This window comes from Canis lupus, chromosome 16, assembly GCF_003254725.2.
Source record: "Canis lupus dingo isolate Sandy chromosome 16, ASM325472v2, whole genome shotgun sequence".
NCBI lineage: Eukaryota > Metazoa > Chordata > Mammalia > Carnivora > Canidae > Canis > Canis lupus.
In genome coordinates this window covers 17124212-17148426 of record NC_064258.1, presented here as the reverse complement: position 1 = coordinate 17148426, position 24215 = coordinate 17124212, and the positions used below count along the sequence as shown (strand labels likewise).

The window sequence follows — 24215 nt, the reverse complement described above, 5'->3', positions numbered from 1 at the left end:
CCCTTTCTGTGCTACAGTTTGCAAATTAACTCCATGCAGAAAGCCTTTGTGATAGTAGGGCTCACCTTGTTTATTTCCTATTGTCCAGGGATTACAGTCCTGTCCGTGCCTTTTGTTTAATGTGTAATAATGGTTATTTCTTATATTTTGCCTGGTTTTCTAATTGTTTATGGCTGGAGGGTAATTTGAACCTCCTCCCTACTCCCATGTGGCTTTAAATAGAAGTTTACTATATTATTTTAGGAACTCCAATTAGTTTTAATTTATAATAATAATATGTAACATTGGGTTTTTGGTGGAAGATTTTCTCAAATTAGTGATATTATTTTACTTCAGATTTCTTTGCAGGAGAATGAATCAAAACTAAAATGGAAGGCTTAAGAGATACAAAAGAAGAAAAGAAGAAGAAAAGCCAAAGAAAGATTGAGATAAATAATTTTTATGTTGCCATTTGTAATGAGACTCCAAAGTTCTATTAAAAGTCAAAGCCTGGGGGATCCCTGGGTGGCGCAGCGGTTTGGCGCCTGCCTTTGGCCCAGGGCGCGATCCTGGAGACCCGGGATCGAATCCCACGTCAGGCTCCCGGTGCATGGAGCCTGCTTCTCCCTCTGCCTGTGTCTCTGCCTCTCCCTCTCTCTCTGTGACTATCCTAAAAAAAAAAAAAAAAAAAAAGTCAAAGCCTGGACCATCTGAATGCAATATGGAAATGTAAAATGTATACATCTATTTTTATAGGTTCTTGACAAAGTATGACCATTATCTCTTGCATTCGGAAAAAAAAATGGAGTCAGCAGCATTTGATAAGTCAGAACAATCACATACCTGAAGCCAGTGAGCAGCAATAAAAAGGCATGAGTGAAATATGGGAAATTTGTTCATTTATTTATTTAAAAAGATTTTATTTATTTGGCATAGCGCAAGCCAGAGGAGTGGCAGGTATAGGGAAAAGGAGAAGCAAGCTCCCTGCTGAGCAGAGAGCCCAACGTGGGCTGGATCCCAGTACCCTGAGATCATGCCCTGACCTAAAGGCAGATGCTTAACTGGCTGAGCCACCCAGGTGCCCCAAAATATGGGAAATTAAAAAATGACTTGATTTGATAAGTTGGTCCATTGATCAGAAGGAGAATAATTCTGATGGATTGATGAATGTAAAAAGCATGCCTTCCTTGTTGGTGCCAAAATGAAGAATTAAGAGAAAAAAGGAAGCAAAGCAAAAACTAAAAATTTCTTTTTGAGGAATACAGACAACTGATACATATGCACACACTCCCCACTCTCCCACCTTTAGATAAATAAAACAAGTTTGAAATAAAGCCAGTTGTCAAAAAAAAACAATAAGTTAGCAATGGTCAGGATAGTGGAGAAGAAAACATAAAATAGAGCAAAACACTGGTTTGGAAGTATAAATGACAAAGTCAGCTAAGCCATACATGTTTTGGTTTCTTTAACAATGAGTATTCATAATCATAGAGTAATCATAAAAGAAAGATTAAATTTTGAATTAATTTCTTATTCTCAATTCCATTGTAGCAGTCATGTTGGGATTACTTCAGGAATTTCTGGCCTCTCTGTATGTAGTCCTTTTATTGGTCTTTAGGTTTCTAAAAAAACTGATTCCTTTAAAAAATTTTTTCTTTGGCTTCGTATCTCCTCACTCTTCATCTCACTCACTCTGTTGCCACCACAGTGTATTTTCTCTTTTCCTTCGACACTTAGATACTCTTATTTTACTAATTTTGAATTTGCTCTTCCTTCTACTTTAGTGTTCCTTTCCCAGATATCTGCGTGGTTTGGTTCCTTTTGTACTTCAGATCTCTATTGAAATGTTTCCTTACTCGTATAAAATTTTATTTTGTAAAGTTTATAAATATCTTGTTTATATTATTTTTTTTAAAGATTTTATTTATTCATTCATGAGAGACGAGAGAGAGAGGGAGGGAGGGAGGGAGGGAGGGAGGGGCCGAGAAGGAGGCTCCAAGTAGGGAGCCTGATGTGAGACTTGATCCCGGGTCTCCAGGATCACACCCTGGACTGAAGGCAGCACTAAACCACTGAGCTACCTGGGCTGCCCTATAAATACCTTGTTTAAAGTGGTAACCCCTCATTCTTTGCTTTAATTTTTCTTTCATATTGTGTGTGTCTCTTTTGTTACAAAGAGTAATGGACATTTCTTCTCACTAGAATGTAGTTTAGTGAAGGCAGAGATTTTGTTGTTTAATGCTGTATCCCATGTTTTAACAGAGCCAGACACAGGAGGATTGATGGAGTTGTCTAATGATGCTTGTTAACTATGTTATCTAAGTAATTGCTTAAAATGTTACTAACTATATTTCATCTCAGCTTCTAAAAAGTGAGATGTGAAAATTTGTCATAATTGTGAATTTATCAATTCCTCGTTCTGTAAATGTTTACTTTATACAATATGAGTACTTCTATTGAATTCCTGGGAAATTAATCTTTTTATCATTAAATAATGACAGCCAAGTTTAAGCCACTTACATTTACTGTGAAAACCTGTATTTTTATTTAACTTCTTATTTTATTTTCCATGTATTATGTATTTTTTATTTTCCTTTTTGCCTGCTGTTGGATTGGCCAAACTTTACTCATCCCATCTGTTCTTTCCCCTTTGCTTTATAGATGTCTCTTAAATTTAAACATAACTACTTAATAAATACTAAAGATAATTACCTTCTCCATTTTTCCACAAGTAATACAATCAACCTTGGATTCTTTTAGCCCCAGTCAATCCGTGTAGTCACTTATTCAGTTTTGTTTCCCCTTCACTCATGAAATTTGAAATGATGCCGTTTTCGCTGTTTGATCTAGTGTGTTATATTGACTAATTTCTAATATTAAGTCATGCTTGCATATTGATGATATTTACTAGTATTTTACTTAGTTTTTTTTTTTTTTTTTTCTTCCATAGATTTGTTTTCAACCATGGTTTTTGGATATATTAGGATTTGGGTTGGAGTGTCTTTTTTAAGTTTTTTGAGGGAAGGGGAGATTGCTTCAACTTTAAAAATTTCTTAGGGAGATGCCAAGTGACTCAGCGGTTGAGTGTCTTCCTTTGGCTCAGGGCCTGAACTCGGGATTAGGGATCAGGGATCAGGGATCGAGTCCCACATCAGGCTCCCCTCCAGGAGCCTGCTTCTCCCTCTGCCTCTGTTTCTGCCTTCTCTTTGTGTCTCTCATGAATGAATAAATAAAATCTTAAAAAAAGTTTCTTATGTTACATCTCCTTTTTGTTTTGATTATTATCATTTTGAAATAAAGATTTAAATAGTTTTTCTAGGGCAGCCCCGGTGGCCCAGCGGTTTAGCGCCGCCTTCAGCCCAGGGCGTGATCCCACGTCAGGCTCCATCAGGCTCCCCGCAGAGCCTGCTTCTCCCTCTGCCTCTGTCTCTGCCTCTCTTTCTCTCTCTGTGTGTGTGTGTGTGTCTGTCATGAATAAATAAATAAAATCTTAAAAAAAAAAAAAGAAAAAAAAGTTTTTCTATTTAAAATAGATTTGTAACTTTTTCATATTAATCTTTTATTATTTTCTGTTCTCAGTGTTTTTCAACTTAAATACTGAGTTTGTCTTTTTAAGTAATAAAATAATTTAAAGCTCTCATTGTTTGAATATCACTGTCAATTTCTAAGTTTTTTTAATAAATTTATTTTTTATTCGTGTTCAATTTGCCAGCATATAGAATAACACTCAGTGCTCATCCCATCAAGTGCCCCCCTCAGTGCCCATCACCCAGTCATCCCCACCCCCCGCCCACCTCCCTTTCTACCACCCCTAGTTCTTTTCTCAGAGTTAGGAGTCTCTCATGTTCTGTCTCCCTTTCTGATATTTCCCACTCATTTTTTCTCCTTTAATTTCTAAGTTTTTAAAATACATTATATCGTGTTTTTTCTTATGTGTTTAGGGATCTTTTTTTTTTTCTTCAACTCCTTTCTAGCCTTAATTTCTGAGATTTCCCAAAACTTAAAGGCGTTAGTGTTTCTTATTCTTTAAAAAAATTTCAGGGATCCCTGGGTGGCGCAGCGGTTTGGCGCCTGCCTTTGGCCCAGGGCGCGATCCTGGAGACCCGGGATCGAATCCCACTTCGGGCTCCGGGTGCATGGAGCCTGCTTCTCCCTCTGCCTGTGTCTCTGCCTCTCTCTCTTTCTTTCTCTCTCTCTCTCTCTCTCTCTCTCTCTCTCTCTCTCTGTGAGTATCATAAATAAATAAAAAAATAAAAAAAAATTTCATTGGGTCAAAGAATCTCACTTTACCATGATTCTTATGTTTATTTGACATTACTGAAGTTCATTTTAGAAATTAAATTGTATTACTTTGTAAGATGTATGACTAAGTATATTCAGTATTTAATTTTTTTTGAGTGGTTTGCAAGTATATGCATCACTTTCATGTATGGAAGTGTCTTAAAAATATACTCATCTGGGCATCATTCCCCAATTTCACTAGATATAGAGGTATAACCCCGGGATGCCTGGGTGGCTCAGCAGTTGAATGAATGCCTTTGGCTCAGAGTGCGATCCTGGGTCTGAGAATGGAGTCCCACATCGGGCTCCCTCCGAGAAGCCTGCTTCTGTCTCTGCCTATGTCTCTGCTTGTCTTTCTGTGTCTCTGATGAATGAATGAATGAATGAATGAATTTTTAAAAAAAGAAGTATAACCTGGTGTTTGAATTTTGCAAATAACGCACTAGACTAGGTGATTAAAAACCACTATTGTAGCTAGAGGATCATCTCAAGGTCAGCTCAAAAGAGGGAGAGAGCCTGAAATCAAGAATTAAGTGATTTATGATGACAAAATATATTGATCTGGGACAAAATTAAAACCTAAAATTTTCTAAAGAAAAATGACTCTATAATGTGGTATTTACTATTTGATACAGAAAAATGCAGTAAAATTTGCCTCATTTAATTATGTGTACCTTCAACTTCTTTAAGTGTAATTGTAAGCCTTAAAATTTAACATTAAACTCTACATATTTACTTCTGTGTAGGCCTCGGAGTAAAGGAAAAACTACCGTGGAAGATGAGGACAGCATGGATGGACTGGAGACAACAGAAACAGAAAATATTGTGGAAACAGGTATCAAAGTTAACAGAATTTTTAAAATGTACACAATTTGCACTATTAGCATTTGTCTATAGACTGAGTTATAAATCCTCATCTGCTGAAATCGTTTGATAAGTTATGATACAGTGAAAAAGTTGAGGTCTCTTTTTTTCCCTATAGCCTTGATTTAGTGGGAAGTATTTAATATCTGTAGAGAAATGTTTTATTAAAGCAAAATTAAAACTGGAAGGGACAGTAATTCCAGGCTGTTATAACGATAGTGTGTGGTTGATTTCTGCTTATGAGCCATCTAGTGTTTATTTGAAGCTTATTATGTTAGTATGTGTGTGGGGAAAAAAATATGTTCTATTAATAGGCAATCCTGTGAAATGCTGGGTTAATGCTTTCTGATCTGCTGAACTTGTAGGTGCTCTAAGTAAGCTAATGTGTATTGTGTATCTGCAGAAGGAAGATAGAGTAGGTTTCCTAAAGTAATTTCCAAAATTCATAAAGTTTATAATTTAAATTGTCAAAGAGGTGAGGTTTCATGTTGTATTCAGAGAGTGTCTGTGTGAGATGGTCTCTAACAGGCAATGTTTTCTTCACAGTTGTTGGATAGAGTTTAGACATAGTGATAGGTTTTTTTTGTGAAGTTGAATGTCCTCTTGTTGCTTACAGAATGTCATACAGTTGTTAGAGAAAAGTTAGAAATTGCAGTACCTCGAAATACAATTTTCTGTAAAATACTTTTAGTTGTCAGTGTGTTGCTGCTAGATGGCTGTAATTCTTGGAAAGCCTTCAGACGTCCTCCAGTTCTCGTTCCTCTTTTCAGTGGAGTCTCTGTAGGTAGAGTGATGACTGAAGCTTGGAATGCAGAATTCTATATTTTGCTCTTTTGTTGCAAATTTGTAACCACATAGTTTTAAACTTGAATTTGTGTAAATTCCCCACCAGGTATTTTTTGATTTATTTTCCTTAAATTGAATACTGTTCAATTCAACTGTTATATACTGTTACTTTCTAGTGAAAGGTGTTTTTGAAGTTTTAAGTGACATTTTTCACAATAATGACATTTTTTAACATGGTAATTAAACCAGTGCTACCAAACTGTACCCCAGGCCCCTTTTTGTGCACTTACCAACAGTCTTCCTGAGTACTTTCCCTTGTTTTCTGAAGATTTAGCACCTGCCTTTCTATTTTCCTCTGCTTCTCCTATTGTGATGTTAATTATTCAGCACCCAGGCCTCTTGGCTCCTTGATTTCTCAACATTCTGATTCTCCATCCCACTCTCAGCCTGTCCTTCTTGTGGTCATACATGATCAGCCTATGTCATTGTCTCACTTGCTATGATGACTGCTGTTTTTTTTTTTTTTTAAGATTTTATTTATTTATTCATGAGAAACACACACAGAAAAAGAGAGAGAGAGAGAGAGAGAGAGAGAGAGAGAGGCAGGGACACTGGCAGAGGGAGAAGCAGGCTCCATGCAGGGAGCCCGACGTGGGACTTGATCCCTGGTCTCCAGGATCATGCCCTGGGCTGATGGTGGCGCTAAACCGCTGGGCCACCCGGGCTGCCCCACGATTGCTGTTTCATTTCCAGAATCTTAGCATTAACTGTTCTACCCTCTTGACTTCTACCTCTTCTTTTTCCAGCTCATTTTCTCCTTATATTAGCATCATAATAATTCTTGAACCATACTGAGTCCTCCAATCCAGTAATCTTAGTGATGTGGTTATTACCCTCCTCTACTATCTCAGAGTCTGTGACCCATTATTGGAGTCTTTCTCTTACTCACCTTTGACTCCTTTACCACTCGATCTCACTGTTTTTTTTTTTTTTAATTTTATTTATTTATTCATGAGAGACACAGAGCGAGAGAGAGAGGCAGAGACACAGGCAGAGGGAGAAGCAGGCTCCATGCAGGGAGCCTGACATGGGACTTGATCCCAGGTCTCCAGGATCACACCCTAGGCTGAAGACGGCGCTCAACCTCTGAGCCACTGTTTTGTTTTTATCACAAAATCCAAATTCTGTATAGCAGCTGATAATGGCTGGTAAAAAACATAACCTTGCTGACTGATTTCATTTTAAATTTATGACCTCAAATCTCAAATGGGTATGATTGCTACTCTACACTCATTCTACTTTTTTTTTTTTTAATTTTTATTTATTTATGATAGTCAGAGAGAGAGAGAGAGAGAGAGAGGGGCAGAGACACAGGCAGAGGGAGAAGCAGGCTCCATGCACCGGAAGCCCGACGTGGGACTTGATCCCAGGTCTCCAGAATCACACCCTGGGCCAAAGGCAGGCGCTAAACCGCTGCGCCACCCAGGGATCCCGTACACTCATTCTACTTTTATTTTTTTAAAGATTTAATTAATTTATTTGACAGAGAGTGTGCAAGCAGGGAAGCAGCAGAGGGAGCAGGAGAAGCAGGCTCCCCAGTGAGCAGGGAGTGGGATACAGGGCTCCATCCCAGGACTCTTGAGATCATGACCTGAGCCAAAGGCAGACACTTCACCTACTGAGCCACCCAGGCACCCCACTCATTCTGCTTTTTTTGTTTTTTTTAAAATTTTTTATTTATTTATTTATGATAGTCACAGAGATAGAGAGAGAGAGAGAGAGAGAGAGAGAGAGAGGCAGAGACATAGGCAGAGGGAGAAGCAGGCTCCATGCACCGGGAGCCCGACGTGGGATTCGATCCCGGGTCTCCAGGATCACGCCCTGGGCCAAAGGCAGGCGCCAAATCACTGCGCCACCCAGGGATCCCCCTCATTCTGCTTTTTTATGGAAATTTCCTCTTCCATTATCAGTGATCATTCTTTCACCACCTTTTCTCTTCCAACTTCCAACACCTCCTTCTGTTTTTCATTCTTCAGTTATTGACGATCTTGCTTATTTCAATGAATAAAAGAAAAAACAGAAGCAACCAGGAAAGAAATTCTACATTCACCCACCATCAAATCTCCTTTCCTGCTTGGAGCTCCTCCCATATATTTTACCTTCCCTACTGTTAACATGGGATGAACAGACTCTAGTTATGAAAGGCCAGCTTTTCTGCTTGTATCCTGGATTCTGTCTCTTCATCTCTTAGGGACTTTGCACCTTCAGTTTTCCTGGTTTCTTGCATCACACATTTCCTGTCTCTGTGAATCATTTCCATTAGCATTTGAACTTAAAGTATTACATTTCTTGAACACAAACACCTCTTGACCAGACATCCTTTTTCAGCAACTGTATGCTTTATTGCTCACTTTTATAGGGAAAATCCTTGGAAGAGTTGTCTATACTTACGGCTACTGTTTATTTTGCCAAGATGCCACTTTCTCATGAACCTACTCCATGTCAGACTTCCTTCCTCCTCCTCTAAATCATTCTTGTTAGTATCACCTGTGATCTCATATTGCCACAACCAGCTGCTATAGTCTTTGTTGGCCTTAACTATTCAGTATTGTTTCACACAGCTAACCACTTTTTGTAGTGATGGTTTCGTGTTTTTTTTTTTTTTTAAACTTGATTTTCAGCACACCACATTCTCTTGATTTTTTTCCCTACATCACTGGTGTCTTTTTATTCTCTTTTGCTCATCTTTAATTGCTTTAAATATTATCTGTGTGCTGATGACTCCAAATTTATATTATCAGCTCTTTTCTTGTTTTTAGCACAATCTATAGCTTTCTTCTTTTTTTTTTTTTTTATAGCTTTATTCTTAACATCTATTCGTACTGTCTAAAAAGGATCTCAGACTTGGTATGTCCTCTCTGGCACTCTTTTTTGTTATCCTGAAACTTTTCTTCTAGTGTTTCTGCCTCATTAAATGACATCATTTTTCAGGCTGAAAATATGGAGCCTATTGGAAAATCTTTTGGGCTTTATCTTCACAATATATTCTATTTCAAACACTTTTCATCTCCTTTGCTAATGTCCTTCCACTTCTGTCCACCACCACTCCTTGTGTGGACTGCTGCGGTAGCTACCTGTTCCCTTGCTTTTGTTTATTCTAGTCTTGTTGTCTCCATAATAGCCAGGGATCTTTTCAGACCAAACTAAGAGTCTTATTTCCCTCTGTCAACTATCCAAGGCCTCCAATGATACTTAAAATCCAAAGTCTGTACCCTGATCTTCAAACTGTACTAATTTGATCTTGGCTACCTGTCCAACAACATCTGCTCTTCCCCCTTGCTCATTGGGCTCCAGTCATACTGGCCTTTTTGCTATTCCCAGAGTCCACTAATCACATTCTTTTATAAACCTTTTGTACTTTTCTTTCCTTCTTTTTCTTCTTTTTTAAAAGATTTTATTTATTCATATGAGAGAGAGAAAGAGAAAGCCCAAGTGGGGGGATGGGCACAGGGGGAGAAAGGAGCAGACTCCCACTGAGCAGGGAGCCCAATGTGGGGGCTCCATCCCAGAAACCTGAGATCATGACCTGAACTGAAGGCAGATGCTTCTCTGAAGTAGAGCCACCCATGCCCTGGCCTTGGCACTTTTCTTATGCTTTGTTTAGAACCCCTGTTCCTAGATATTCCTACTGCTTATTCTCTCAATTCATTCAGGTCTCCACTCATTTGCTCTCTCCTCAGACAGGCTTTTCTGAACCAACTTTTCTAACACTGGTTACTCTATTGTTTTTTTCTTTTCTTCCTAGTATTTAAATAGACATGACATTGTGCTATGTTTTATGATGTGCCTTCCACACCAGACTGCAAGCTTCATGAGGGTTAGGGATTTGCCTTGTTTATTGATTTATCACCAGTGCCTAGAATACTTCCAGACACTTTTTCACTAACTGAAAAGGTATTGCATTCTTATAGTTTCTTTTTTGTATTTCCCAAGCTACTGCTGTTCTTAGAGCATCACCACAAAATTAAAATTCTGACGTTAAATTTTTTTCTTATGTGATGATCACTAAGCCCCGCAAATGGACTGTCTTCTCATGTCTCTTAGATAAGACTGAAAGGTTTAACAGGAGCAGGATAATTGTCTTCTTCTGGCTTTTTTTATTTTACTAAAGTTAACTAAATTCAAGTGAGCTAGTCTTTGCTCTTTGTCCTTGGAAAGACCTTTGTCCAGTTGTTTTAGTGAATGTAGGGCAAAGAAAATGGTAAAGAAAAGAATAGAGAACAGTTGATAAAACTAGTAAGCTACAGGGGCGCCTGGCATACCCTGTCAGAGGAGCATGACTCTTGATCTCAGGGTCATGAGTTCAAGTGCCACATTAGGTGCAGAGATTATTTAAATAAATGAAACTTAAAATAGGGGCAGCCCCGGTGGCACAGCGGCTTAGCGCTGCCTGCAGCCCAGGGTTCGATCCTGGGGACCGTGGATCGAGTCTCACATCAGGCTCCCTGCATGGAGCCTGCTTCTCCCTCTGCCTGTGCCTCTGCCCCCCCCCCCCCGTGTCTCTATGAATAAATAAATAAAATCTTTAAAAAAAAAAAAAAAGAAAAAAAAGAAACTTAAAATAGAAAAACCCAAACTACTAAGCTACGAATAACCTAAGCAAAGAGAAGAGTTTCATACATTTTTAGTCAGTTTAAAAGCATACTGGAGTTGGCTGCAAGGTTTTAACATGTGCATGTCTTAAGACCCCAGGTTTATTGGACGGTCTCTTGTGTCTGTAAATTTTGTTCTTTGATGTATTCATTTAATGATTTACAGTAATGGAGGAGTATTTATTAAAATGATTATAGGGGATTTGTGTGGGGTGGGGTAAGTGGTGGGAATGAATATCCTATAAGTGGCCATTGGGAAAGTCACAAGAAATTTCACAGATCAGTTTTTTATGTTTTTATGGTAAGAACATCCTATGACTTTTTTTTTGGAAGTGGTGGCTGTTACAACAGTCTGTTTTTTCCTATATATAAACAACTTGAATGAAGTGCAAGTTGGTTAAGAGAAATTCCACTTTTCTTTGAGAATCATTTATATAATCAGGGCTTTGCAAACTTGTTTTAGTTAATTACAATTGTTAATTATGATTTAGCTAATAATTATAATTAAAAATTTCTTTTGATTGGTTAAGTTGTGGTAGTTTGGCCAGTGGACGTCCTTTTCAGTTTGCTTCTAAGTACTGTTTAAAATCATCTCAAAATGTTTCAAAGCTCATTGCTCTTTGGCAACAGTATTTTTCAAGAACATCTTTAATTTTCTCTGCCCCAGGATATGAAATTGACTATTCTCTAAGGACTCCCTAGTTCTTTTTAGTGGAGAATAGTATTAGAAATAAAAATCTAGGCTCTAAGTTTACATATTATATTGTTTTTGATGAGAATTGTGTTAGTCTATTTTAGTGATTTATTAGTTACTGCATAGATGTGAGAGTGTATTCATGTTTCTATAAGTACTTGTTCACGTTAGTACTTTTGGATACCTCTAGTATAATTTTTAAAAAATAGACTTTAGTGTTTAGAGCAGCTACAGGTTGACAGCAAAATTGAGTGGAAGGCACACATATTTCCTGTATGCCTTCTGCCCTTAAATATGCATAGCTTTTCCCATTGTCAACATACCTCACAGCATGGTATATTTGTTGTAATTGATGAAACTGAACTGACACATCATTGTCACCCTAAGGCTATAGTTTACATTTTGGTTCACTCTTGGTATTGTATATTCTATGAGTTTGAACAAGTGTGAGATGATATGTATCCATCATTATAGTATCTCACAATATTCTCAACTCCCCTAAAAATCCTCTGTATTCCACCTATTCATCCCTCCCTCCCCTTTAATCCAAGGCAACCACTGATCTTTTTACCATCTCCATAGTTTTGCTTTTTCCAGAATGTCCTACAGTTGCAGTTATACGGTGTATAACTCTCTTAGATTGACTTCTTTCACTTAGCAATATGCATTTAAATTTTCTCCATGACTTTTTTTTAAAAGTTTTTTTTTTTTTAAAGATTTTATCTATTCATTCATGAGAGACACAGAGAGAGAGAGAGAGAGAAAGAGAGAGAGAGAGGCAGAGACACAGGCAGAGGGAGAAGCAGGCTCCATGCAGGGAGCCCGATGTGGGACTCTACCTCGGAACTCCAGGACCATGCCCTGGGCCGAAGGCAGGCACTAAACCTCTGAGCCACTCAGGGATCCCCTTAAAGACTTTATTTATTCATGAGAGACACACAGAGAGAGGCAGAGACATAGGCAGAGGGCGAAGCAGGCTTCCTGCGGGGAGCCTGATGTGGGAATTGATCCTAGGACCCTGGAATCATGACCTGAGCCAAAGACAGATGCTCAGCCACTGAGCCACCCAGGTGCCTCCTCCATGACTTTCATAACTTGAGAACTCCTCTGTTTTTTGGCACTAAATAATATTCCATTGTTGGGATGTACCACAGTTTATCCATTCATCTGCTGAAGGATATCTTGGTTGCTTCCAAGTTTTGGCAATTCTGAATAGAACTGCCATGAACATTCACATGAATGTTTTGTGTGTACATAAGTTCTCAACTCCATAAGTTCAACTCCTTTGGGAAAATACTAAGTAGCATGACTGCTGGATCATAAAGTAAGAGTATGTTTAGTTTTATCAGGAAGTTCCAAACTGTCTGTATAATTGGCTGTATAATTTTGCATTGCTACCGGCAGTGAGTGATAGGAGTTCCTTTAGCTCCACATCCTTACCTGCATTTGGTGTTGTCAACGTTTCTGATTTTTGCCATTCTATAAGTGTGTAGTAGTATATCATTATTTTAATTTACATTTTTCTGATAATATATCACATGGAACACCTTATTGTATGATTATTTGCTATAAAAATATCTTTGCTGAGGTGTCTGTTATATATTTATTAGCTCTTAAAGAAAAGATTTTATTTATTTATGAGAGAGAGAGAGAGAGAGAGAGAGAAATAGCATATGAGGAGGGGAGCAGCAAAGGAAGAGGGAGAAGCAGGCTTCCCACTGAGTAGGGAATCTGATGTGGGGCTTGATCCCAGGATCTTGGGATCATGACCAGAGCCGAAGGCAGACACTTAACCAACTGAGCCACCCAGGCACCTATTAACCCATTTTTATTTTTTTCTATTAACCCATTTTTAAATCATGTTGTTAGTTTTCTTGTTATTGAGTTTTAAGAGGTTCTTTGTATATTTTGGATAACAATCTTTTACCAGATGTGTCTTTTACAAATATTTTCTCCCAGTCTTTGGTTTATGTTTTTATTCTGTTAATAATATTTTAAGCAGAGTAGAAATTTTTAATTTTAATGCAGGCCAGTTTGTCAACTGTTTCTTTTATGTATCATGACTTTGGTGTTGTATCTAAAGAGTCATTGCTGAGACCAAGGTCCTCTAGATTTTCTCCTATATTCTAAGGATTTTGTAGTTTTGCATTTCACATTTATTTTGTTAGCTTCTGTGAAGGATGTATGGTGTGTGTCTAGATTGATTTTTGTGTGTTTTAGTTCCAGCATCACTTGTTCAAAAATACTTTTTTTCTCTACTGTTTGTTTTTGTGTCTTGTTTCATTGACCCGTTAAGTATTTATTTTAGTCTGGTTCTGGCTTCTTTTTTTTTTTTTTTTTCTCTCTTTAATTTTTTTTTTTTTTTTTAAATATTTATGAGAGAGACAGAGACACAGGCAGAGGGAGAACAAGGTCCATACAGGGAGCCCGATGTGGAGCTCTATCTTGGGTCTCCAGGATCACACCCTGGGCTGAAGTCGGTGCTAAACCGCTGAGCCACCTGGGCTGCCCTGGTTCTGGCTTCTCTATACCATACTGTTGACCTATTTCTTCTTTTATCAAAATGATAGCCTTTTTGGGTGGAAAGATTTTATTTATTTATTTGAGAGAGAGAGGGCAAGTGAGAGCACAACTGGGGCCAGGGGGAGGGGGGCAGAGCGTGGGAGTGAGAGGGACAAGCAGACTCCTTGTTAAGCGTGGAGCCTGACATGGGGCTCTATCCCAGGATCCGGAGATCATGACCTGAGCTAAAGTCAGCCATTTAACTGACTGAGCCACCCAGGTGTCACATAATGATACAGACTTGATTACTGTAGCTGTATAATAAGTGTTGAAGTCAGTTCTCCAACTTTTTCTCTTTCAATATTTTGTTGACTAGCCTGGGTGTTTTGTTTCTCCATAAAAATTTTAGAATCAGTTTGTTGATATCCACAAAAAAACTTGTGGGATTTTGATTAGAATTGCATTGAATCTATAGATAAAATTGGGAAGAACAAATGCCTTGGCAATATTGAGCCTTCCAATCCATGAAAATGAAATATATCTTCATTTATTATTCTTCTTTGATTTCCTTTATTGGAATTTTTTAGTTTTTATCATATAGATCTTATGTATATGTTGTTAGGTTAAACGCAAATGTTTGATTTTGGGGAAATGCTAATGTAAATGGAATTTTAAAAAATTCAAATTCTACTTGTTCATTGCTGGTATATAGGAAAATAATTACTGTTGTATATTAACCTTGTATCTTGCAAACTTGCTGTAATTGCCTGTTTGTCCCAGGAGTTGTTTTTGTTTTTGTTTTTGTATATTTTTTTGGATTTTGTATATCCTTTTGGATTTTCTACATGACATCTGTGAACAGGGACAGTTTTGGTTCTTCCTTCTCAATCAGTATACCTTTTATTTCCTCTTCTGGTCTTATTACAATAGCTGGAAGAATTTCTTTTTACAAAGTTGAAAAGGAGTGATGAGAGGGTGACATTCTTTTTTTTTTTTTTTTTTTAAAGATTTTATTTATTTATTTGTGAAAGACGCAGAGAGAGGGGGCAGAGACACAGGCAGAGGGAGAAGCAAGGCTCCATGCAGGGAGCCCAACGTGGGACTCCATCCCAGATCTCCAGGATTACACCCTGGGTTGAAAGCGGCACTAATCCGCTGAGCCACCCGGGCTGCCCGAGAGGGTGACATCCTTGTCTTATTTCTGATCTTAGAGGGAAAGCTTCTAGTTTCTCACCATTAAATATATAGGCTGTAGGGTTTTTTGCAGTTTCTCTTTTTTCTTTTTTTCTTATGATTTTATTTATTTATTCATGAGAGAGACACAGAGGGAGGCAGAGACATAGGCAGAGGAAGAAGCCTGATGAAGAAGCCAAGCCTTCTCCATGGGAAGCCTGATGGCGGGATTTAGTACCAAGACCCTGGGATCACAACCTGAGCTGAAGGCAGATGCTCAATCACTGAACCACCCAGGTGTCCCTCTTGCAGATATTCTTTATTAAGTTAAAGAAATTCAAGTTTATGGAGAATAGTTTTTATTCTGTGAATGGGTGTTGGATTTTGTCCATACTTTTTTTGCATCTATGATATGATTACGTGACTTGTCTTCTTTGGCCCATCAGTGCAATGTTAATTAACATTAAATAAATATCAGATGTTGAGCAAGTCTTGCATACTTGGGATAAATCCTATTTGGTTGTGTTGTAATTCTTTTTATACATTTTTGGATTCATTTTGCTAATATTTTGTTGAGGATTTTTGCATTTATGTTCATGAGAGATCCTGGTCTGTAGTTTTTGTTGTTGTTTTGTTTTCTTGTAATGTCTTTGTTGTTTGGCATTAGGGTAATGGTGTTCTCATAGAGTGAGTTAGGAAGTATTCCCTTTGCCTCTGTCTTCCAGAAGAGATTGTTAAGAAATAGTGTAATATCTTCCTTAAGTGTTTGTTAGAATTTACCAATGAAGCCATCTGGGCTTGGTGCTTTCTGTTTTAGAGGGTTATTAATTATTGATTCAGCTTCTTACCAGGTATAGGTGTATTCAGATTGTATCTTTTTGTGGTGTGTTGGCAAAGTGTGTCTCTCTCTCTTTTTTTTTTAATTAAAAAATTTTGGGTCAGCTGGGTGGCTCAGTGGTTTAGTGCTGCCTTCAGCCCGGGGCATAATCCTGGAAACCCAGGATCGAGTCCCACGTCGGGGTCCCTGCATGGAGCCTGCTTCTCCCTCTGCCTGTGTCTCTGCCTCTCTCTCTGTGTCTCATGAATAAATAAATAAAATCTAAAGAAAAAAAATTGGGGGGGGGGGCTCCTTGGGTGGCTCAGCAGTTGAACATCCGCATTTGGCTCGGGGCGTGATCCTGAAGTCCCGAGATCAAGTCCCATATCAGACTCTTGCATGGAGCCTGCTTCTCCCTCTGCCTGTGTCTCTGCCCCCCCCCCCCCCCCGTGTCTTTCATGAATAAATAAATAAAATCTTTAAAAATTTTTTTGTTTTTTGAGAGAAAGTGAGTGTGAGTAGGGGGAGGGGCGGGGGGGGGGAAGAAACTCAAACACGCTTCATGTTCAGTACGGCTCCCAATGCAAGCTTGATCTCACAAAGAGATCTTGACCTGAGCTGAAATCAAGAGTTGGACCCTTAACCAATTGTGCCAGCCAGGAACCCCTTCAAATTGTGTCTTTCAAAGAAGTTTGTCTAGGTTATCAAATTTGTGGGCATAGAATTGTTAATTGTATTCCTTTAGCATCTTTTTAATGTTCATAGGACCTGTAATGACGTCCCTTCTTTAATTTCTGATATTAATAATTTGTATTCTCTCCCTTTTTTTCTTTCAGTAAGCCTGGATAGAGGCTTATTGATTTTACAGGTCTTTTCAAAGAAGCAACTTTGGTTTCATTATTTTTCACCATTGATTTCTTGTTTTAAATTTCATTGATTTCTCTTTTAATTTTTATTATTTCTTTTGTTCTGCTTACTTTGGGTTTAATTAGGTTTTCTTTTTCTAGTTTGATTGACTTTAGATCTTCTTTTCTAATATATACATTCAATGGTGTAAATCACTCTCAAACCACTGCTTTTGCTGTATCTCACAAATTTTGATAAGTTATGTTTTTATTATCACTTAGTTCAAAATATTTAAGAATTTCTCTTGAAATTTCTTAGTTGAGCCATGTGTTATTTAGAAGTGTTGTAAAAAAAAAAAAAATAGTGTTGTTTAGAGGGTGCCTGGCTGGCTCAGTTGGTAGAACATGTGACTCTTGATCTTGGGGTTGTGAATTCAAACTGCTCATTGGGTATGGAGCCTCCTTAATAAATAAATAAAATTTAAAAAGATTTAAGAAATGTGTTGTCTAACCTCCAAATATTTTTGGAATTTTCTAACTATCTTTCTATTACTGATTTCTAGTTTAATTCTGTTGTGGTCTAAGGCCAGATATTGTATGATTTCTATTTTATTTTTTATTTTTGTATGATTTCTCTTATTTTAAATTTATTTTATGGCCCAGAACGTGGTCTGGTGAATGTTCCATGTGATCTGGAAAAGAATGCATATTCTGCTATTGTTGGATGAAGTAGTCTATTGATGTGCATTATATCCAGTTGATTGATGATGGTGTTGGGTTCAACCATGTCTTTAGTGATTGTTTGCTTGCTAGATCTATATTTTTGGTAGATGGGTTAACATCCCTATATGTAATAGTGGATTCATATATTTGTCTCTGTAATTCTATCATTTTTGCTTCATGTATTTGACACTGTTGTTAGGTGCTTATGTGTAAAGGATTATTATGTCTTCATGGAGAATTGACCTCTTTATCATTAGGTAATGATGCTCTTTGTCCCCGATAATTTTACTTGCTGTGAAGTCTGCTGTGTCTGAAATTAATATAATTTCTCCTACTTTCTTTTGATTTGCAATATACTCTCAGTAAATTTCTAGTATTCAGCTAAGTATATTAACTGTAGTCATGTTGGTATGTTGGATCTCTAGACTTATTTATCCTATATAACTGCAACTTTGTGTCTTTTGGCCAATCTCTCCTCATAACCAGTCCCTGATAGATACCATTGTAAGTCTGCCCAATTTTACATTGTTTATTAGAAATTTGACTTGATTTGTTAGTCTCTCTAGGCTATACAGACTTCAAAGTTTGATTGGAGGGAACTTTTCTCAAATTATCTCTATATATCAGTTCCATTCTGAAGAATCTAAGGGTCAGTGATCATACACTCGATTCCTTCTTACATATTTTAATTATGTTAAGTGACACCTTCAGACTACATTATCAGCAATTTTATTCAGAGCTCTTACTTCATACTAGACTTGAGGCTTGCCCAGGGGGCCTCATTTCTCACAAATGAAGAACAGATTTCAAACTGAGTGCATGCTTGTGTCTTGACTTTCACTTTGTATAGACCAGTCCCTCCTTTTCCCAGGTCTTTCTCTAAGAATCCCCTCTTTCTGTGAATACCCACTCTACCTCCTCCTTTCAGAAATTCTGCCTTTGTCATTAGATTTCACTAAGCCTGTTTCTCTAGAGTGTTTACATAACCAGAAGTATTTGTACTATACTTCAATGGGGAGAGATTTTTAGTAGATATTGCATTTTACCTGTAAGTCTAGACGTGATATTTAATTTTTATTTCTGAACAAGTCTAGTAGATTTGGAAGCAAAGCTTATTTAAAAGCCCTAAGCAGGGCAGCCCGGGTGGCTCAGCGGTTTAGTGCCGCCTTTGGCCCAGGGCCTGATCCTGGAGTCCCAGGATTGAGTTCCACGTCGGGCTCCCTGCATGGAGCCTGCTTCTCCCTCTGCCTGTGTCTCTGCCCCCGCCACCACCCCCCCCCCCCCAACTAAATAAGTAAAATCTTTAAAAAAAAAAAAAAAACCAACCCTGAGCAGTTTTTGTTTGGCTTTTTTTTTCTTAGAGATTTTGTTTATTCATGAGAGACAGAGAGAGAGAGAGGCAGAGACATAGAGAAGCAGGCTCCTTGAGGGGAGCCCAATGTGGGACTCGATCCCAGGACTCCAGAACCACACTCTGAGCTGGAACCAGATGCTCAACCAGTGAGCCACCCAGGCGTCCCTGTTTTGCTTTTTTTCTTTATTACGTCTAAAACTCTGTTGTGCTATCTCTATTTTATTTTTGTTTATATTTTTATGTTTAAGATTTATTTATTTATTAGAGGGGATGGGGGAAGGGACAGGGGAGAAAGATTTTTTTACTTTAATTTTTAAAAATTCAATTAATTAACATAACGTATTATTGGTTTCAGAGGTAGAGGTCAGTGATTCATCAGTCTTATATAACACCCGGTATTCATTATATCATGTGCCCTCCTTATACCCATCACCCAGTTACCCCATCCCCCCACCTCTCTCCCCTCCAGTGACCCTTAGTTTGTTTCTTATGGTTTGTCTCCCTGTCTGATTTTGTGTCATTTTTTCTTCTCTTCCCCTATGATCTTCTGTATTGTTTCTTAAATTCTCCATATGAGTGAGATCATGTAATTGTCTTTCTCTCATTGACTTATTTCACTTAGCATAATACTCTGTAGTTCTATCCATGTCATTTGCAAATGGCAAGATTCCATTTTTTTTTGATGGCTGTGTGTATATACACACACACACACCCCCCACATTTTCTTTGTCCATTCATCTGTCATGGACATCTGGGCTCTTTCCATAGTTTGGCTATTGTGGACATTGCTGTTGTAAACATCAGGATGCAGGTGCCTCTTCAGATCACTACATTTGTGTCTTTGGGGTAAAGACCCAGTAGTACAATTGCTGGGTCGTAGGGTAGCTCTGTTTTCTACTTTTTGAGGAATTTCCATACTGTTTTTCCAGAGTGGCTGTACCAGCTTGCATTCCCACTAACAGTGTAAGAGGGTTCCCCTTTCTCCACATCCTCATCAACATCTGTTGTTTTTGACTTGTTAATTTTTAGCCATTCCGACTGAATAGAGGTGGTATCTCATTATGGTTTTGATTTGTATTAGAGAGTTTTAAGCAGACTCCATTTTGAGTGTAGAGCCCAACATGGGGCATGATTTCATGACCCTGAGCATGACCTGATCTGAAACCAAGAGTCAGACACCTAATTGACTGTGCACCCAGGCTCCCCTGTGCTGTCTCTTTAAAGTCTTACCTTGCCCTCCTCCTGCAAGCCCTGGCATTCACTGATGTTTTTTCTCCTTGAGAATGCCATATAAATGAAATTAGGGGCACCTGGTTGGTTCAGTCAGTGGAGAACACAGCTCTTGATCTTGGGGTTGTGGATTCGAGCCCCATGTTGGGTATAGAGATTTCTTAAAAAGTATTAAAAAAAAATAGAAATGAACTTGGCCGTATCTCTCTATTTGGGGCTTCTGTGATTTCTTTCATTGGTGTTTTGTAATTTTTATTTATTTATTTTTTATTTATTTATTTATTTATTTATTTATTTTTTTTTTTTTAAATTTTATTTATTTATGATAGTCACAGAGAGAGAGAGAGAGAGAGAGGCAGAGACACAGGCAGAGGGAGAAGCAGGCTCCATGCACCGGGAGCCTGATGTGGGATTCGATCCCAGGTCTCCAGGATCGCGCCCTGGGCCAAAGGCAGGCGCCAAACCACTGCGCCACCCAGGGATCCCCTGTTTTGTAATTTTTAAATATAGATCCTCTGGGCAGCCTGGGTGGCTCAGCGATTTAGCGCCTGCCTTCAGCCCAGGGCCTGATCCTGGAGACCTGGGATCAAGTCCCACGTCGGGCTCCCTGCATGGAGCCTGCTTTTTCCCTCTGCCTGTGTGTCTGCCTCTCTCTTTCTGTGTCTCTCATGAATAAATATATAAAATCTTTTTTTTTTTTTTTTTTTTTTTTTTTTTTTTTTTTAAATTTTTATTTATTTATGATAGTCACACAGAGAGAGAGAGAGGCAGAGACACAGGCAGAGGGAGAAGCAGGCTCCATGCACCGGGAGCCCGATGTGGGATTCGATCCCGGGTCTCCAGGATCGCGCCCTGGGCCAAAGGCAGGCGCCAAACCCCTGCGCCACCCAGGGATCCCAATATATAAAATCTTAAAAAAAATAAATATAGATCCTCTTCATGTTTTCTTTCTTTTCTTATTATTCATGAGAGACAGAGAGAGGCAGAGACACAGGCAAAGGGAGAGGTAGGCTCCCTGGAGCCCAGTGTGGACTTGATCTGGGAACCCTGGATCATGCCTTGAGCTGAAGCAGTTGAGCTCAGCTCAACTTCATGTTTTCTTAGAGTTATACTAATTATTTCATTTTAGGAGGAGCTATTATAAATGATACATTTAAAAATGCCTTTGTACTTGTACATTGCTAATATAGAAAATATGATTTTTTTTGTATGTTTGCCTTGCACTCTGCATTTCTGCTGAATTTCACATATATTTTTTTCTTTTTTTTTTGAATTTCACATATTTCTATCAGGTTAGGTGTGGGAGTTTTTGTGGATATCCTTTCTAACGTATGGAGTAAATGTTTACTTAATTTTCATTACCTACTAAACAAAATATAGGGATTAAGCTGGTGTATTTTTAAACATGATTTCTAGTGTTTTCCCTAGGTTTGGACATTAATTATTTTTATTCTTACTTATTTTCTAAATGTTTTCAATTGTAGTTTTGATCTTCTTTTTGACTTATGAGTTGTTTGAGAAAGTTTATGAAATTTCCAAGTATTTTTATGGATTTTTCTTCTTATTTTAGTTACTGATTTCTAATTTTATTATATTATATTGGTTTTATACATTTTGTATATTTTGGAATTTGAAATTTCTTGAAATCTTTGTTGATTTTGGAAGATTCTCAGCTGTTACATATTCCAGTACTGCTTTTACCCCATTCTTTCTTTCTTCTAGTTAAGTGCTCATTAGACTGTATCACTGTTTGTTGCCATTTACCTTCCTTTTTGTATTTTTTAGTTGTCTTGTCCCTCTGTTCTATTTTATTTTATTTTATTTTATTTTATTTTATTTTATTTTATTTTATTTTATTTTATTTTATTTTATTTTATTCTTTGTGTGTGTGTGTGTGTGTGTGTGTGTGTTTTGTTCTTTATTTTAGATCATTCTAGATAAGAGATTCCAGTTTACCTGTCCCCTTTTGGCATTGTCTGATCTGCTGTTAAACATACGAATTGAGTCCATTTATTGTATTTTAAAATTTCTTTACTATTTTTCAAATTGCAGCATTATTTTTTTATGGTTTCTAGTTCCCTCCTGAAGATTTTAATGCCTGGTTTTATTACTTTCAACATAGAAATACAATTGGCTCAGAGTTTTTGTTTGATTATTCTAATGTCTGGAGCCCTCTGGCTCTGTTTTCATGGTTTCTGCTCATTGCTCATGCTGTGTAGTCTCCTCTTATAACTGATTATCTCTGTTTGTGTACTGGACAATGTATTTGATAGTTTATGTATAGAAGTAAATTGATATTTTTTTTCTTCCAAAGATAGTTTTTCTCTGATTCCCCCCTGCCCCCCGCGTATGTTAAAGGCACTCAGTGGTCTAAGATCACTTCAGTTTGTTTCCGTGGCTATATTTTTTGTTCTAAGCATGTGACACAAAGCTGTGCAGCAATCCTTGCAAGCAGTGGTTTATTTCTGGTTCTGTCTCACACTTAATGTCTGGTCCTTTGGGGCTCCTGCCGTTCTTGAGTACACATTGCCTGATGATCATAGACTTCCAGGACCATCCACAAGTTTGTTAAAGTCAAAAGTGCAGTCTGTCAGTTGTCTCTTTCTGAGGGCTGACACCCCCATGGGAAATGCAGCCCTGTGTGCCATGCTCACCTTATTCACTGCTTCTCTCCATGAGTTTCATCTGGTAATTCTTCACTACCTTATTAGGGTTTTTTGTTGTTGTTGCTTTTAAGACTTGTATATTTTATTTTATTTTTTTTCTTTTTTATTTATTTTTATTTATTTATGATAGGCACACAGTGAGAGAGAGAGAGAGGCAGAGACATAGGCAGAGGGAGAAGCAGGCTCCATGCACTGGGAGCCCGACGTGGGATTTGATCCCGGTCTTCAGGATCGCGCCCTGGGCCAAAGGCAAGCGCTAAACTGCTGCGCCACCCAGGGATCCCAAGACTTGTATATTTTAAAGTATTTTTCTCAACTTATTTGTCTTCAGTGAGAGAGTTGTTCCAAATTACCTAATCCCCTGTTAGTGGAAATAGGTGTTCTCTGGAGTTTTCTTTGAATACTAATATGTGGCTTATGTCAATTTTTCTCGGCAGTGAATAGAATATAGCTGCTTTTGTCCCTTTGCATGGTATATGAAACTTGATATCCATTTATGATATTTAATCAGTATATTGTTATTAAAATCACTTAAAATAACTAAAACTACAAGAAAGAAGGAACTCTTTTTTTTTTTTTTTTTTAAAGAAGGAAATCTATGGGTCATACACTGTCATATTCAGAGATGAGATGGGTTTAAGTTGGCCTAAATTATGCTTGCTCTTATAACGAAGTGCCTGGTTCATTGCATCTCTCTGCCTTTTTCTTTTCCTTTCTTCTTTGTGTTTTTGCCTGCCTGCCTGCCTTCCTTCCTTCCTTCCTTCCTTCCTTCCTTCCTTCCTTCCTTCCTTCCTTCCTGATTTATTTATTCATGAGTGACACAGAGAGGCAGAGGCACAGGCAGAGGGAGAAGCAGGCTCCATGCAGGGAGCCTGATGTGGGGCTCAATCCCCAGACTCCAGGATCACACCCTGGGCCAAAGGCAGGCACTCAACTGCTGAGCCACCCAGGGATTCCCTCTTTCTTTCTCTCTTTCTTTTCTTTCTTTTCCTCCCTTTCCTCTCTTTCTTCCCTTTCCTCCCTTCCCTCATCTCTTCCCTTCCCCCTCCCCTTCCCTCTTCCTGTCCATCTGTCAGCTTCATTCTGTGGCTGGCTCTCCTTGATGGAAGATGGTTGCCTGAAGTCATGGGTGCTACATCATTTCTTGTCCATATCAAAGCAGAGAGAGCATGTATGTGTATCAGCTAAATAATTCTAGGACCAGTTTATTTCAATCATATGTCTATCTCTAACCCAGTCTGTTTAGAAAGTAAGGCAGTGTGTAGAATCCTAGTATAATAGAGCTCACTCCTAGAGATAGGAAGGGGAGCAAAAATGAGGGCTTCAAGGGCAGGGGCATAGAATGGATGTCAAAGAAGGCAACTGTGACATCCATCACATAGGTCACACTTATAAATCACACTGTAGAGATCCTCCATCGGCTTTACTTTTTGTCTGCTGCTTCTGTGAAGGGCTGGGACAGGTGGGCAGCTAATTTTTTCTGCTGCTTTGATCTGCAGGTTAAATCCACAGGTTTGGGGATGCCTGGGTGGCTCAGCAGTTGAGCTTCTGCCTTAGGCTCAGGGAGTAATCCTGAAGTCCCCGGATGGAGTCCCATATCGGGCTCCCCATGGGGAGCTTGCTTCTCCCTCTGCCTATGTCTCTGCCTC

General features: G+C 38.3%; 1 protein-coding gene across 20 annotated transcripts in view; it reads left to right on the top strand.

The window, feature by feature from the left end:
- Positions 1–24215, top strand: part of KMT2C (lysine methyltransferase 2C) — a 284078-nt gene that overhangs the window by 79019 nt on the left and 180844 nt on the right. For all 20 annotated transcript variants that reach the window (XM_049094712.1, XM_025452148.3, XM_035699675.2 and 17 more), the window contains exon 2: positions 5007–5095. In XM_049094712.1, the coding sequence (XP_048950669.1) occupies positions 5007–5095 (89 nt within the window). The remainder of the gene's footprint in view (positions 1–5006; positions 5096–24215) is intronic.